The sequence below is a fragment of the Sparus aurata genome, chromosome 14, assembly GCF_900880675.1.
Source record: "Sparus aurata chromosome 14, fSpaAur1.1, whole genome shotgun sequence".
NCBI classification, from domain to species: domain Eukaryota; kingdom Metazoa; phylum Chordata; class Actinopteri; order Spariformes; family Sparidae; genus Sparus; species Sparus aurata.
Window position 1 is genome coordinate 5,818,490 of NC_044200.1, and position 16,912 is coordinate 5,835,401.

General features: G+C 43.0%; 2 protein-coding genes across 12 annotated transcripts in view; one reads left to right on the plus strand and one right to left on the minus strand.

Moving 5' to 3' along the window:
* Positions 1 to 335: 335 nt before the first annotated feature.
* LOC115595177 (E3 ubiquitin-protein ligase TRIM21-like) lies at positions 336 to 5,166 on the plus strand. Its single transcript, XM_030439339.1, has 2 exons — positions 336 to 2,479; positions 2,734 to 5,166. Exon 2 carries the CDS (start codon positions 2,736 to 2,738, stop codon positions 4,338 to 4,340), a length of 1,605 nt encoding a protein of 534 aa, XP_030295199.1. The 5' UTR covers positions 336 to 2,479; positions 2,734 to 2,735; the 3' UTR covers positions 4,341 to 5,166.
* A 1,308-nt stretch (positions 5,167 to 6,474) lies between these two features.
* Positions 6,475 to 16,912, minus strand: part of osbpl8 (oxysterol binding protein-like 8) — a 97,462-nt gene continuing 87,024 nt past the window's right edge. For 9 of the 11 annotated variants that reach the window (XM_030439798.1, XM_030439792.1, XM_030439794.1 and 6 more), the window contains 6 exons: positions 16,624 to 16,760; positions 16,199 to 16,384; positions 14,438 to 14,591; positions 12,285 to 12,387; positions 11,097 to 11,202; positions 6,475 to 11,004 (listed from right to left, as the gene is read on the minus strand). In XM_030439798.1, coding sequence (XP_030295658.1) covers positions 10,875 to 11,004; positions 11,097 to 11,202; positions 12,285 to 12,387; positions 14,438 to 14,591; positions 16,199 to 16,384; positions 16,624 to 16,760 — 816 coding nt within the window. In that variant the 3' untranslated portion in view covers positions 6,475 to 10,874. The remainder of the gene's footprint in view (positions 11,005 to 11,096; positions 11,203 to 12,284; positions 12,388 to 14,437; positions 14,592 to 16,198; positions 16,385 to 16,623; positions 16,761 to 16,912) is intronic. The other 2 variants (XM_030439796.1, XM_030439803.1) reach the window with 1 other exon arrangement.

Below are 16,912 nucleotides of genomic sequence, written 5' to 3' on the forward strand. Positions count from 1 at the left end.
TCACTGTCTTTCCTTTCCTTCCTACCATTTGCCACTTCCCTTCCCTCTTCCTTTTTTAACTTTCAGACCCCCTCTTCCATTGCTTTTTTTTCTTCCTTTTCCCCTCCAGCTCCCTCTCTCCCCCCCACCTCCCTTCCAATATACTTGTTCACTCCCTCCGACTCTCTTCCCCGGTATCCTCCCTGCTCAATATCCTCCATCCGCCCCTCCCTGTTCCTCCCGGGCCTTGAAGGAAAGCCAGCCAGTCGTCGGGATGATGTATCCTAGCAACAGTGACATTCCACCCATTCAGCGTCAGGATGAAACAAATTTGATTTTTTTTGGACGACGAGGAGAGAGATTGTGATTGGACGAGGTGGACGGGGGAGAGGAGGGGCGAAAAGGGGGGGGTTTCTACTCATCAGCGGATACCAGACGTTTTTTCGAAAATTGTACCTATAATCACATAACAATCACGGCGCAATGAAACGCCAGCGGCCCTGAATGGATTTGGCAACAGCTGTGCATGCAGAGGTGGCACTAGGACAATGTGAACAAAGAACATTCTCCACAAGTTTGATGGATATGTTATTTATCTCGTGGTCGGGAAAAGCAGAGAAATACTAAATACTGAAAGCGATGTTAGCTCTCTCTCTCTCACTGATGCTGCCTGAGCTCCAACGCAAAAGACTAAACACCAAAGCGAAATCCATTTTTGTCTCCCTAATGTCCGAAGGCAGCAGCAGAACCACTGGACCCAATGTGGAGTCGGTATCTCGGCGAGGGCGCTCGATCGGGACGGAAGCTCACTGTGACCTTGAGCACGCCGCCACAGCAGTATTACCTCGCAAATATGGCGTCCTTGGCGTTAAAGGGGCAACGTGTGAGATGTGGCCACCTGTCGAACATAGCTCCAAAACTGAAGGGGGCAGCGTAACCGCTGACTGCTGCTCACAATACCCGACACTGTCTATGCCTGTGTGCTGCTGGTAAGCTAGTTAGCTTACAGTTAGCAGTGCAGCTAAGTAGCCCTATTAGCTGATGGGTAATGGACAAAATCTTTTACATGATTCATTCACAATCATAATGTCGTCTTTACAGGAAAATATCTACTTTTATTCTGCGCCTTTCTGCAAGCTCTGTAGATGTGTTGTTTTGGAAAAAATATATATATATTTGTCGACATAAAAACGTTATAATGACCTTTAAGTACTTTGATGTCCTCCTGATGTTTCCAGGTTTTGCAAAGCTCCTGCACCACTGAGTGCTTTTATTAGTCAGAGAAGCGGAAAAACAAAAAGGGGACTGTATAATTTATTACTTCCAGCCGCTCCTGCCTCTCCGCGAGAGCTTTTCAAATGTGAAGCGACATAATATCTGACACTTACCAAACCTTTATACAAAGGTTCAGGCACGCGAACACTCCTAATGATTTCCTACCTATGTAATTATTATTTTTGCTAACTTGCTCTTATGTCATCTGGCCTTGCAGATGGTCTGTGCTTTGCATGGCTTGACTATTTATGGACATACTGTATTTACTAGTATTCTATCAATAATGTAGCAACGTCGCTTTTCTATTAAAAGTCATGCAATTTCGTCTCGTGACTTCATGCTGCACGGCTAACATGCGTCATGTCATTTATCAACTTATTTAAACTATTTCTGTTAACATCTCATTACTGCTGTTGCTAACCACTGAATTAGATTAATGTTTGTCTTATTACAGAAACAGTGCAAAAACACAACAAGCATGCTGTTATTACAATAACAGTATTAGCCGGATTGTCTGATGCTTTAAATTGCATGGCTGCATGTTCTGAATAGTGTATGGGGACATTGTGTCGCTGCTTCCTGCTCCTCGGATGATTCCGGCGCCGTCTTGCGCGCTGCTTTGTTGTCATTCCAGTGTCTTATCTTCTCATGTTTGTATTTCTATACCTGTTACTTCATTGGATTAAGCGCCAGGATGTTGCCAGGACTACGGCTGAAACTTAGGACCACATTTTGCCTGTGGCACCAGCTGGCTATCAAATGTGCCAAAGCGAGAGACATTTATAAAGTCACACCTAAAGGCATAGCTTTCTGTTCAGTCTTGTCTTTGCAGCGCACACTTACATGGAAAAGGTGAGCCGGCGCTAGCTGTGTCACGGCACAAGCGTGCAAAAGTGCAGCTGAAAGAGAACTAGACTGACAGGCACACAGCCAGCATGCAGGCAGGAGATGTGTAGATAAGAAGGAGCGAAACAGAAACAAGAGCAAATTTCAGCGGGCTGTGAAAACAGGGAAACGTTCGCAGAGTATGGCAGGTTTATCAGAGGAGAGAAAAGAGGAAAAACCGGAATGTTTCAGTGTCACATGACTTGAAGGGAAACGGGAGAATAACACTGGGAGTCAGTAGAGACGCGTTCTCCACAAGTCTCCATTACCCTCTGACTAAATATTAACTGTGTTCAACAAAGACCTCATCACTACAACAAAATCTTCTCCAAACACACCGGTAAGTAAAGTTAATGATAATAACAATCAACTGTATAAACAACTTTATCACTACGTAATTAACTGTATCTAAACAGGAAGCTCCATTGTGCACTAACAGTTTTTTAATGGGCATGTCAAAGATTTGAATCGCTTGATAACTCAAAATCAGCGTTGCTAATGTCTCACTGTACAAATGTTGATGTGTTTTAAACAAACGCTCCAAAGTGTCTGCGTGTCTCTTGAGTCATTTTACACTTTCACTTTTGTTTTTAGACATGGCCGCAGCCAGCAGTCTCCTCTCTGAAGATCACTTTCTGTGTTCCATCTGCCTGGATGTGTTCACCGAGCCAGTCACAGTACCATGTGGACACAACTTCTGCAGGAACTGCATCACAGAGCACTGGGACATTAGTGTCCAGTGTATATGTCCCATGTGCAAAAAGCTGTTTTGTAGCAGACCCGAGCTGTTCGTCAACACGGTCATATCTGAGATGGCTGCAGGTATAAAGGAAATCTCCGGTGGCTCAGAAAGGCCAGGAGCCAAACCAGGAGATGTTCTGTGTGACGTCTGCACCGAAACCAGACGGAGCGCCCTGAAGTCCTGCCTGGTGTGTTTGGCCTCCTACTGTGAGACTCACCTGGAGCCTCATCGCAGAATCACAGGTCTGAGAAGACACAAGCTGATCGATCCTGTGGAGAACCTGGAAGGCAGGCTGTGTACGAAGCACCAGAGACCTCTGGAGATGTTCTGTAAAACTGACCAGGTGTGTGTGTGTCAGGTGTGTGCTGTAACCGATCACAAGCTTCATCACATTGTTCCTCTGGAAGAAGAACATGACGGGAGGAAAGCTGAGCTGGGACAGAAAGAGGCTGAAGTTCAGCAGATGATCCGGGAGAGACGACTGAAGATTGAGCAGATGGAACGGTCAGTGAAGCTCAGCAGGGAAGATGCGGATAGAGAGACAGCAGAGAGTGTTCAGGTCTTCACCGCTCTGATCCAGTCTGTTCAGAGGAGTCTGGACGAGCGCATTGACATGATTCAACAGGAGCAGAAAACAACAGAAGAACAGGCTGAAGGCTTCATCAGAGAGCTGGAGGAGGAAATCCTGAAGCTGACGAAGAGAAGCTCTGAGCTGGAGCAGCTCTCACGCAATGGAGACCACCTCCAGTTCCTCCAAAGCTTCCCATACCATAACCCTGCCCCACCCACCAAGGACTGGAAGAAAATCAGTGTCTACCCATCAAGTGAGCGGACTGTATGGACAGCTGTGGCTCAGCTGGAGGAGACACTCAGTAAAGAGATTGAGAAGCTGTGTGTTTGCGCTGAGCTAAAGAGGGTCCAGCAGTACGCCGTGGATGTGACTCTGGATCCCGATACTGCAAACCCCTATCTCATCCTGTCTGACGACGGGAAAAGAGTCAAGTGTGGCGACGTCCGGAAGAACGTCCCGGACAACCCCGAGAGATTTTCCTCCTGCGCAGTCCTGGGGAAGCAGAGTTTCTCTTCGGGGAGATTTTACTACGAGGTAAAAGTTAAAGGGAAAACTAAATGGGATTTAGGGGTGGCAGGAGAGTCGGTCAACAGAAAGGGAGAAAGCACGCTGTGCCCTGAGAATGGCTACTGGGCTATATGGTTAAGAAATGGAAACGAATACAGGGCTCTTGCCGGTCCTTCCGTCCGCCTCCTCCTGAAGTCAAAACCCGAGCGGGTGGGGGTGTTCGTGGATTACGAGGGGGGTCTGGTCTTCTTTTACGATGCAGATGCCGCGGAGCTGATCTTCTCCTTCACTGGCTGTGACTTTACTGAGAAACTCTATCCGTACTTCAGTCCATGTCCCAGCGATGGAGGGAGAAACTCCCGCTCTCTGGTCCTCTCTTGAGGCTGTCAAACACCTTACGACCTTTCTTCTCTGGATGGCCTGGCGGAGTCATTACGCGCCGAACCGAACTCAAATCTCCATTCAGATGTGTACTGTCCCAGTTAATGCAGAGAAAGATGCTTGGGATCATCTTTAAGTCACAAAATTTTTCAGTAATTTTGCTGTTTTTGTGTACTGGTGTCATTTTAGACAGTGAAGTTAATTGTAATGGCGCCCTGTTGGAGTTTATGCCCATTATATGTACATTACGTCCTCCTGATGGCCGTACAACTTTCCTTTCTTCCCCTTCTCCATCTCTCCTACCTCCTAGCCTTCCCTCGCTTCCTTTCACCCTCTCTCCTCTCTCTTCCTCCCCCCCCTCCGCAGCAGAGCCGGGGTGTTGATGGAAAGCTGCCGAGCAAAGTAGGGGAGGGACAGAGTGGGGGTTGATATCAGATGTTTTGTTGTTATCTGAGATGGACAGGAAGGACTGTTCTGCCCTATCAACCTTCGTCAACGTCCTTGGCGGAGGGAAATGACACCGGGGATGTCTGGCCAGTGGATTCAGACGGCTGTCTGGATAGACTCGGGCCGCTCGGGCTCATTTGGACGCTACTTTCAAAGACTTTTGGTGAGATTCGAGAACAGTGGATGTTATTCCTGGCTTTCCTAAATATAGGATGTAAGGATTTCAGAAGTTGTTGTTTTTATGTGCTGTTTCATGTTTTTTTTTTTTGTTTTTTTTTTACTTTTGACACCATGAATATGTAATGATCTTCTTTCTCGTCCTTTGTACCGGCCCATAATGAATAAAGTCGTACTGCACCAAAATGCTTTGAGAAGACAAGCCCTGTATCTTACCTTATTTAGCTGCAGCACAATCACAGTCTTTTACCTCTCCTTACGGGAACAGCCGGGGGGTCAGGTGTATCGCGCAAGGGCCGATCCACGGATATGAATCTGCAACGGTCCAGCTTCAACTCTCTGTAACCCTCCAGGCCACACAGAAACTGTCAGATTGTTCGACAAAAAAAACAAAACAATTGGCAAACCTGACTCAGCATCTAGCAGCTGGGTGCGCGTGGTTCAGGAAATCACAGTGACAGGTCTGATCAGCTCCAACATAGACGGCGCCAAGCCGGCAGAAGACTCTTCATCTCCCTCTGATGGCGGCTGAGGGGTTTTACAGTAAACAGACGATGGAGAATCTCACAGATGATCACTTTTTAGTGTTTTTATCCCTTTAACCCTCTTTGGATGAAAGGTTTTTCATTTGAGAAACCAACGGAATTTCTTTTATCCGGTTGTAATACTTTGTTACTGGCCTATGATGGTCGAAACATCATTAAAGGGGTCGAATACACACATTTTCATACTTTGAATTACATTTTTGTGTTTCTATCAATTTTTTCAAAGAATATTTTAGTTCTTTCAGTTAGTATTAATCACCAAACACTAGTCCTTTTCTTTACAGCTCACAGCACACACTGTGTACAAGACAAATAAATATTTAAATCCTTGAGTATGGGGGAAAAGTCGACCTCTGCAAAAAAACAAATTAATTGAAAGAGTTAGAAACAAAAGAGGGGAAACAAATGTAAGACTCGCTTTATTTCTAATGTTATGTGTGCTGTTAGATGACATGCGCGCGATCTCATTAGATTGGATTTTAATGTAGTCGGTTCTGGCCAAAAAACTTCAACACGAAACTAGAATGAAAGCTTAAAAAAAAAAATCTTCAATTCAATTGACCTTCATTTTATCCAACTGCTATTCATTTACATCCCTCTGTATGGTTTTTCTGATTTTATCACGATTCTTTTCTCCAATCCAGCTCACCCTTGGCCAGGACTGATTACACGGTACACAGAGCTGTGGAGATAATAGATTCCGAGGGACATGTTCTCATATGCACTTACTTTGACATCACCTACACTTCAGTGATTTGCATCATGATACCTTGTTCATATTTTGGTCTAGATTTCATCCGTGGCGCGGTGCACGTCTTTGCGGCTACAGAACCTCACACTGAACGGTAACAGACGCTTTTGTTGGACAGTTAATCTACACAGTAATCTCACCATCCCGTCACACAACATCAACAGACAGAGAATGAATAATAAATGCCATTCATGCGCAGACAGAAGACGGCAGGTTTTCATTTGTTTTTTGTTTTTTTATTATTATTATTCTGTGTTATGTTACACGTGACCATAAACTTCCAGGAAGTTATAGTTGCCATTGGAGATACAGTAAATATATTCAGGTACTCAGATAGGCAAAAAGGGCAGGTGTGTGTGTGTGTGTGTGGGTGTGTGTGCGTGTGTGTGTTTTCATGTGTGTGAGGGGAATATTCAGGGGTAGGGGGGAGTTGACATTGACGGTGTGCACAAGTAGAGGACAAGTCGCTTGTGTGTGACATCAAGTGACGAGGAGTGTAATAAAACAAACTGTGTGTGATTTTAAAAATCAGCATTGGAAAAAAAAACAACAAAAAACAATAAAAGAGAACGCTGACCTAGTGCTACAAGCAAAAAAAAAAAAAGAAAAAAAAAGAAACACGAACCAACATACAAAAGAGGAATAAATAAAATGTGTTATTTTTACACAAACAGCACAAAACAGCGACAGACAGCGGAGATGTTCGTCTCCCTCTGAATTTGGTCAGCGAGAGAGCGAGAGAGGGGCGAGGACGGAGAGGAGTGGTCTCCCTCCCTCCCTCCCTCCCTCTCTTCTGTGGCAGGAATCAGCATCCACAAAAAAAACCTACGGGGGCGTTACTATGGCGACGCTTCAGGAGGGGGAGGCAGGAGCAGGGTGGGGCTGGTAGCAGGCGTCAGACTCGTTTTCTAAGGCTTCGTATGGCACGTCCGCTCCAAAAAAACACTACGGTGACTACAGACGCCGCCAGGGTCCCGGTCCAAGTCCAGGTCCAAGTCTCCCCCCTGATGCTGTTTATTCCGGATCTTTCCCTTCATTATGAGTTCACCTCGAGACTTGGACTCTGGCTACGTTTTTTTTTGTTTTGTATGCTCCTCACCTCGCCCCACACGTCCCTGCCGACCCTCCCATCACCTCCGCTAAACCCCCTGTCCACCACCCTCCCCAAGTCCAACTCTAGAAGGCACTGATAGAAACGTATTTCTCCACATTCTAAGATCTGGATTCTCTATTTAAGATGAGCAATCGAGGCAATGAGGATACACATAAAATACACGTACAGATACACACGGGCCAGCCGGGTAACTTACGGGGAGGGGGGCGGGGCCTTGGGCGTGGGCGGGCGGGGCGGGGTACAGCTGGCTCCCGACGATGCTACCAGTTTTTTTCTTTACACCTGTGTTAGCGTTACAAGGTTTTCATCGCTCAACAGTCAGCTGACGGCGGAGGCAATTGGATATGTAAACGTCAACAAGGCTAACACCATAACAGGCAAAGAGATATACAAAATCAATATTCAAATGTGGTCCGTAAGCAGGTTTGGATCTTTTTGAATCGCCTCAATTAGTATGTTAGTTACCGGCATCTTAGGAGACAATGCTGACAGACTGCGTGGCTAAAAAGGTCACGTACAGGTTCTAATGTGCTGCCTTCATCCTTGGCTGGTACTGAAAACAAATACGGGGTCCAAATGAACTTGTCTGTGTGCAAACTTGATCGCTGGGGAACAGAGTTTAGCTTTGTTTTTCTGTGTAAGAGTGCAAAACCAGCCCTCGACTCAGAGGTCCTCATAAGTTATGGTCCTCATAAGCCTGCACATTATCAGGGTGATATATCGGCTGTTTACTTTTGAACATTATCCAGTGTTTCTTCAAAATTTCCAATGAGGAAGGCAGCTGGTTAAAACCATAATGTATACAAACTACTGTCAAAATCTCCCAAAAGTTCTTTAATTATCAAACTCCTGCTGAATAACAGCAACGTCTTGAGACCATCTGGATACATCTTCACTGGGAATCTAATTGTGTACCCCGCTAATCAGTTTGTTATATTTTGCCATGTCCATGTGTATCTACAGAGCAGTGGACAGAAAGACACACAAGGTTGAAAAGACTGGCTTGTGCACAGAGCGCGGGAGTGTCTGTATTGCGAACCTTGGTGTTGAAAACGCCACGCGCTACTCGCGAGGAACAAGTCACCCCGTTGGATATGTACACAGTGAACGGGCGCCGACTCCTACTCTACACACTGAGTTTGGCTGGTACTTGCGTACATTTGGAATGGTTTACTATGGTGATAGTAGTAATTAGAAAAAGTCTATCTCCTCCACTCACTAGTAGCGTACTAAAGTGTCTATTCTAGCTATCCTGGAGAACATCTGAGGCGCAAAAACACTGGAAGCGATGATCGATGCTCTGAATTTGACTTGAAGTGAGCTGCTCAGGGGAGTGTTAAGGGTCTTTTCTTCCATGGCTTGATCTGTTTTCATAATTAGTAAAGGATAAGTTGACCAAAAATGAAAATTCAGTTTAACTATTAAACCGGATGGAAAGTTTTGTAGGATCTTCTGGCTTTCCGGAGACTTGGATTACCGCCAGCAGAGCAGTTTTATGTATTCATTTATTTTTTCAGTTGGTATTTCTAGGTTTTAAAACAAGTCACCATCTACTTCAGTTGTTTAGGAGAACGCTGCAATGCTGTCCTGTTGTGAAGCTCCAGAAATACTGTTGTTGACCACGAAACATCACCGGACCTTCCACCGCCAATTTTCATTTTTGGGAACAGTTCCCTTAACCATGCAATTCTTGATAAAACATTTTAAAAGGAATAGTTTATCTTGGGAAATGCACTTTACAGATAGTCAGATGAGAAGATTGACATCACTCTGTTTACAGTATATTCACTGTAAAGCAGCATGCCCTGCTGGAAAAAACAGCATGGACAAGCACCAAAAAACAACATTTGCTGCTCTTGCTAGTGACTGGTCACCAGCGAGAGCAGCATAGGTTGTGTTTTGGTGCTGGTCCATGCTGTTTTTTACAGCAGGGTGTTAGCTTAGCTTTGCACTAAGTCTGTCCAAATGTACCAAAATCCACCTACCAACACTTCTGAAACTCAGTTATTAACACGTTATATTATTTACTTAATTCTTTAAAAAAGCGTAAAATGACAAGCTGTGGTTTTACCGGCGGTATGTTCCGGACTAATTCTAAGCCGGGCATGGCTAGCCAGGCTAGCTGCAATCCTCTGCTTCCAGACTTTATGCTAAGCTAAGCTAACCCGGTGCTGGCCGAGTGGTATTAATCTTCCCACCTTACTCGCAGCAAGAAAGCAAATACGTGTGTTTCCTATTCTACTTCTTTCGCTGGCCATTAGGTCAAAGAAGGCAGTTTTTAGATGACATCACTTTGACTACAAACATATCACCTCCCTTCACCTGAAACTACAGTGGGGCAGTGGTCACTGAGGCTCATTAAAAATCATCTTATCTGACCTTCATGTTGATGCTCCGAACCACCTCAGAGCAGAAATGTAAAAGAATTTTGTTGTCCACTTTAGTGCAAGTTCAGCTGATAAAAATGATGACCATGTTAAAAACACAAACAACTGACGTTTCCAGTGCATTTGTGCCTTAGGACAAAATACTGTACATAGGGCTAATGTCCTAACAACGCCTCTGTCTGTACATGCTACCTACAGTATACAATGACAGCGTCAAATGTTTGACTTTTTTCTTGAAACATTGATTCTGTATGCAAAAAGGTCAACTTGTATCTTATTATACAGCAGAAATTATAGCTTCTGTTCCTTTTGACATATCGCTTGTGTTATTTGTCCTCTCCGTCCATTTCCATGTGTGTGGAAACCCCAGCCGATATGAAAGTGTCTGACAATAAAAAAATAAAAGTCACATAAATTGGACCACTTTTGTTTTTCTCTCCCTTATCACCGCTTTTTGTTCCAAGCAGACCTCTATTCATGAAGGACACACCAAGCAAAGAAACAAAATGATTAGAAAAAATCATTAAAATTAAAGTTGTTTTTTTTGTTGTTTTTTTTTTTAAATCTGTGTCACCATCTGAGTCATGGTACTCATCTCCATGTTAAAAAGTTCCCTGTTGTTTGAGGTGAAATGTGAATCAACAGAGTAGTTTCACTCCATCGGAGAGGAAAAACAAAAACAAACAACAGCTAAAAAAAATGGCTGCTGTCTTTGCCTCATACATCAAGGCAAAATCAGTAGGCTCCAGAGTGGCAGTCGAGACTTCATCACACCACACCTCACCTTCAGCAATCTCTCCTCATCGCCGCTTCTCCCCGCTTTGAAATCTGTGGATCTCCCCAGAGTTTTGGAATGGACAGGATAAAAATAAAGTTTTAAAAAAAGTATCTTTTTTGTGTGAAAGTCTCCACTTTTTCTGGACGTGTGTGGTCGGACTCGATAAAGACAGAGAAGAAGAGAGTGGGAGGAGACTGTTGTAGTCACTTATTGTGAGAGGTCAGAGTTCTCGTCTCTAAGCCCCCGCCCCCCCCCCCGCTGTGATGCCTAATGTTCGTAGAGAGTGGGAGTGCTCGTGTGTGTGACGGCATCGCTCTCTCTGGGGGCTATGGCTGCTACTTGAAGACGAAGTTGATCACGACCTGAAGGAGGATGAGGAACACAATGATGACGTAGTCGCGCTGCTGGAGGAAAGAGCCACCCTCCGTCCGGCCTGCCGCACGACTCCGCAGCACACTGACGCTCCTGCAGACACAGGGGAATTATGGGTAAACGCTCAAAAGGTAGGGCATCAGTCATCGGGCTCTTGATGCGAGCGAGACAAACAGCGTTCTCACCTGTTTATGTCCTCCTGCGTCTTCTTTATAGATTCAATGGCACTTTGAAGTTCGCTGAGGTCAGCTCCTTTTTTCCTCAGCCGGCTGTTATGCTTGCTTTTGTGTCCTGCAACAATGTGTGTTAGACGTGGTTTCAGAACGCTTCGTCAAATCAAATTCAATTATAAACACTTCCCCTATAGAAAGCGGTTATCTAAATGTATACATTTCAAAAGTCAACTAACTTTCCACTTTAATTTGCAATTAAGTAATTATTCAAGTACACTGAAGTGCACTTTAAAATGTTAACATTAAAGTGTAATGTTTTAAGAAATACTAAAACACACTTATAATGAAGGGAAATTAATTAAATTAAATTAACTTTCAGAAAGCATAATAACAGTAATTCAAAATGCGTATACTCTTTAAATACACTGAACGTCTACTATAGTTATTTGCAATTAAGTACAGAGTAGTTGCATACAATTTGCAATACACTTATTTTAAGTGCACTTAAATACCACTTTAAGTATAACAGAATTTGTATACTTATTTTTAGTACACTGAAGTTGCATACTATAATAGATAATATTAATAGAAAATATTTTGAAACTGTAAATTAGGTTAAATATGCTCTCAGGCTTTTACAGTGGAACTGAATTCAATGGTTTTTAATACCTGCAGATAACCTGGTTAAAGCTGACATGCAATTCTCTGTTTTTTAGTGTAAATCATTAGCTCAGAGTTTATCATATTAGATTCTAATGTTGAACTAAATAATAAAATGAGATATGAAATGAAAGCATGTTCCTTCACCATCACCTCCACACTGCACCACCAGAGAGTGCTGTTAACTAACTTCATATTATTCTACAGCTGGGAACTTTTTTCACCAAACTCCCTGCCTGGTCTAGGACCTCATTTGGTGCATTGTAGACGAAAAATTAGTGTTATTGTTGGTTATATTGAATCAATGTTAAGTGTTAAAAACATTTCCTTGATGATATTTCAACATGTAGTCAGCATCTTTCTCAGACTAAATATATCGATCGTCTATTGGCTGTTGAAACAAAAAAAACTAACCAAAGTAAGACCAGGTTTAAGCTAGAAGATTTTTCTTTTTTGCCTGCTTATTGAGCTGTTGTGCTTCTACTATTACTGTACACTATATTATACTGTATTTGTGTGTGGATGGCGTGAAAGACTCACGTTCGCTGCCGGACGAGTCTTGGCGGTCGGGCTCGGGTGAGGAGCAGCCGCTCTCTGGGCTCTTGGGTTTGTCGCTCTTGTGTTTCCTCTTTGGCACCGTTACCTAAACACCACATGTACAGACAAAACACACACAGAGACAAACTGGTCAAACACAACAGCTACAACCAAATGCGAGCACATACTTTCCAAAAATATCTTAGCATCCATAAAAGAAAGACTCAGGAATGAAAATAAATAAATAACAGAATTGTTCACAAACACATTAATACATGAAAAAGGTGTTATGATGCAACACACTACCACACAAACATGCTAGTCGGCGTTGGCGGGTCGATGATGTGATGTGCAATGCATGCTAGTGCATCGGGCGGCCACATCTTTTTAAAAACACTCAACAATGACACACAGCCGGCGTCCAAAATTAACCACAGCTGCCAAGAGCTGAAACACTTTATTAATTCAGTCCAAAGGGGATTACACTGACTGGATTATAGCTCCTATTCTCAATGCTTTATTCAACGTGATGCAATTTTTCAGGCCTGGACTCGTCGGACAGCTTTTAGGGTTGACTTAAGGTAGCGGCACAACAACATTGTTGCCTGACAAAGTGCACAAACTTCTTATAAGCAAAGGAGCTGCAAATGATCCTCTTTTATGAGTTTTTGTGATGTTTGTTATATCTTACATGAATTATTATTATATCATTTTTCTATCACTTCACTAGTTGTTTTCCAAAAGCAGGAGCAAATACGTTGATGTCTTATCTGATATGACTGTGTTGGTGATGTTTCCAGAACATCATAATTTATGTTTATCCAGGGCCATTATTGCAACTTGTGTATAAAAAACTGACACCTGGAAACAGCTGAAAGGTTTCAGTGCAGGACTCACCCAGGAGACCACCGTTTGAATCCCATTTGGAACATATTATTGTACTGTTCATTTAGATCACATATTATTACCTATTTTTTTCAGTTTTTTGTTGCAGTTTGGTTAGGTTTAGACAACAAAAACAACTGGTTGGGTTAAGAAAACATGGTTTGGGTTAAAATGCACCCTTTGTTTGAAAAGAATACTTCTCCCATGTCGTTGTGCCATGGGTTAGGGTTAGTTATGATGTTCTAGGAACTACAGCAACAAAGCGATATCAGATTCTGCATGGTGACCGATGCTGATGCACCGACCAAAAAACAAGCTCAGGCGCTTGGCAGGTGGTTATAATGAACACATACACACACAAAAACATAAACACGCACACAAAAATTGCGAACTGTTTGACGCTAATTAGAGTGACTGCACCACAGCAGCCCGTAGCTTGTCAACATGACACGAACCAGGAGCAGCTCGGCAGAAGTGAGCGAACAGACATAATGAGGCCGAGGACAGGTGGAGGTGAGGAAGGAATGGTGGACAGCCCTAAATCGACCATGGGCTGACGGTGGTGGTTGGTCTGTTGATGATGGATGGGGCTGTTCTCTGTTTTAGACTGGGATTATACTAAATAAAGTGAAAAAACCCCACTGATATGTGATGACGTCACTCTTTGTGTAATGCACAGATCATTTCAAACCTCACCAGGGTTTATTTTCACTTCATATTAGTTGTAAGATTGAGATTAAAATCAAATCTACAAATAGTAAAATCAATAACTGGTGAGTTGTAATTGGCTTGTACGAATAAAGACTGTAATTCACTTTCATATTTTTTTCACAATGCAAGAATGAATACATCTGCAGCCTGCAGGAAGGCATTATTTCAAAATACGGTCGGTGTGACACACGTATGTCATGATTGATTCTTTTCCTCCGGACAAGGCAGGAAAAGGAAGGAGAACAGCTGGTTTATCCACTTACTTCAGCATGCAGTTCAACACAACGTTCCCTTCCTTACAGAGGGAACATTAGTGCCAGGGTGGGAAAAGAAAAACAGAGACAAAGAGGAATAAAAAAAAAAAAAAAAAAAAAAATTCAAAAAGGAGAAAAAAGGAGCAGAGGCGACAGCGGCGATGGCAGCACAGTGACGACGACACAAATAGAAGAAGCGACAATGAAGACGGTGCACCGGGTGCTGCGTGGAAGGTGGCTGAGGCGGCGAGTAGCTGTTTTTTTGTTTTGTTTTTTTTATGTCGGTTTTCGATCGGGAAAACCTACCTGGCACTTGCAATTGTCCCTCCGCGGCCCCTGGTTACTCAGACTAATAAGACTGCCAGAACGTACCATAGGGGTGCGGTGTCGGACCTTGGTCTGGATACAGCCATCTTTCTCAAACTGGATCAGGTCGTTGAGCGGATCCCATGGCCTCGTGCTGGTGAGAGGGCGTAGAGACACAGAGGGTGAGATGATTGGTCACGCAGAAGGAAAATGTGGTAAAGCAGACAGGGGGAGGATGAAAAAATAGAGAAATAAATGTAAGGAAAAATACTGCTGGGACACTTTTTTTGTTGTTAGTTTTTTACAAGTGACTGCAGTTCTTCAATACATTCTGTCACAGAGAGGACCATCCTCCTGATTACATAATATCATTTAATATAATAAAAGCACAGATCTCCATCATCAAGAGCAGTCTGGTTGCAGGTCAGACATCACTGCTGCAGTTACAGGAAGTCAGCACTAGATGGAACCCTGTCACAGTGGACAACACAATATGGAACATGGTGATGAAAATGGGGGAAAGCTTCAATCTTAACTGGCCTATAAAAGTACCTGGTGTAAAGTGTGAACACTGTTTATTGTCCTGTTAATGGTGTGAGCAAGACTATACAAAAGAATCACTTGGGTTTCCAATCCTGCACGTTTAACATGCTTTTAAAGGTGCGCAAAGTAGTTCTGGGAAAGAAATTTTAGTATGAAGAGAAAGATCTTCAAGGACATTTTTTTTTAAATGTCTAAACAATATAAATAAGCAAATTCTGTGTTTTCACGACTAAACAAATTGACCTTAAAAGGACAACGCAATTTCATACTTTTTTACTTTGAACTAGAAAAGTGGCAGCGTCCACCAAACATAAACAAACAGTGTTCTGGGGACCTTGTTTTCCTCTGACAAAAGTTTGCTTCTTCAGTTATGGAAACAAAAAATATATTTCTGAGTTTGTCATATTACCTCATTAATATTGAAAAAATCAAAAGTTTGAATGTATTCTCCAAAGCACCCCTTCAACATAATCAGCATTAGATTTCAATTTGTTTGTTGTCTAAAAGAAGCACAACAATGTCTTTAAAATAGCAACAACATGCATGATTTCTATTATATTTATGGTTAAATTAACATGATTGGTGATATTTTTCTGATACCCATTTCATTATGATAAAAATGCTTAAACATTTGGAAACCCAGCAAAGTCAATCAGGATCCCCAGTGTCTTAGTCTGATATCAGCTTTAGGTTTTTGTCAAATTTCATTGATATTCATTTGTTTCCAAGTGTAAACAAATATGAATAGGTGGGCTGATATCATTGGCTGACATTAACTTAATACACAAATTGTATCGACAAACGAGTCCACCGACATTCATGCCAAATATACTGTATGTTTGTGGTAGTTTTGACAGACTGTCTTCATTACATTGTTTGTCCACCAGAGAGCAGCAACAGAATGGATTTTTGCACTGTGAAATCGTCCACTCAGTACTCATCTTTATCTTCATCACAGTCCTTTAGTAACTACATTTGAAGGCTTTTGTTCAGAAATGTTTGTGTATCAAAAAATATAGGCCGATGTGTCATTGTGAGATTGTTTTAAAATTGGTATCATTTATTACTACAGTAACCTTTTTCCCTTGTCGCTGATGATGTATTTATAAGTAGTATGTATTGAGGTATTATTGAATTCTACACTATCATAGTTTACTGTGCAATGACACTCACAGGTGACAGGTGCCTGCAGTTTAATCTTTAATTTGAGTCACTCACTCGGCATATCTGTAATGCCACTCTCCAGTGACGGGGTCCTGCTCGAACAGGGCGGGGATCCACTCCTCACACTTGGCCTTGCGTTCGCGGGCGGACTTCCTCTGAACTTCCTCCAGGAGGAACTTCTCGTTGGTGGCCTCAGTCTGGTCCTTGTTGTTGATGGCCCGGGTCACGTGTTGCCACAGCCTGGATTGGTTGAGAGGGGACAGAGTCAGAAACTGTATGGGGAGTATTAAATACAGCACAAGCAGCTTTGAAAAGACAATCCTAAAAATCTATCAAGGTGCCAAATAGTGACTGAATGACAACATCTGAATGTGTTGTTGTTCCAAACGTTTCACAATGCGGCAAGTGTAAGAACATTACACCAGTACTCTTCAGACTGTTTCAGGATCTGCTGATTCTCAGATAACAGTTGAGTTCACCTTTCTGATTCGAGGTCACCCTGCTCCTCTGGTGGGACGGTGCAGCGGGTCAGTCGACTCTGCCTCAGATCTGGCGTCGGGTTCCAGAAAGTGTCCACTGTCCCCGTCTTCTTGTCATTGATGAAGATCTCACTGTCCTGTAAAAGCAAAGTAAAAAAGCTCTCCTTACTTGCCTTCAGCACGCATAAGACACACACTAAAGCAGAGTGAAGCTGTAATCTGTAGTAATTTGGTTCATGACTGTCGGATCCAGGCTGACATTATTTTGGTAGCTTATTACATCAAGTCA

Coding starts and splice junctions, on each gene's coding strand:
- LOC115595177 (XM_030439339.1), top strand. CDS start 2,736: ATGGCCGCAGCCAGCAGTCTCCTCTCTGAAGATCACTTTCTGTGTTCC.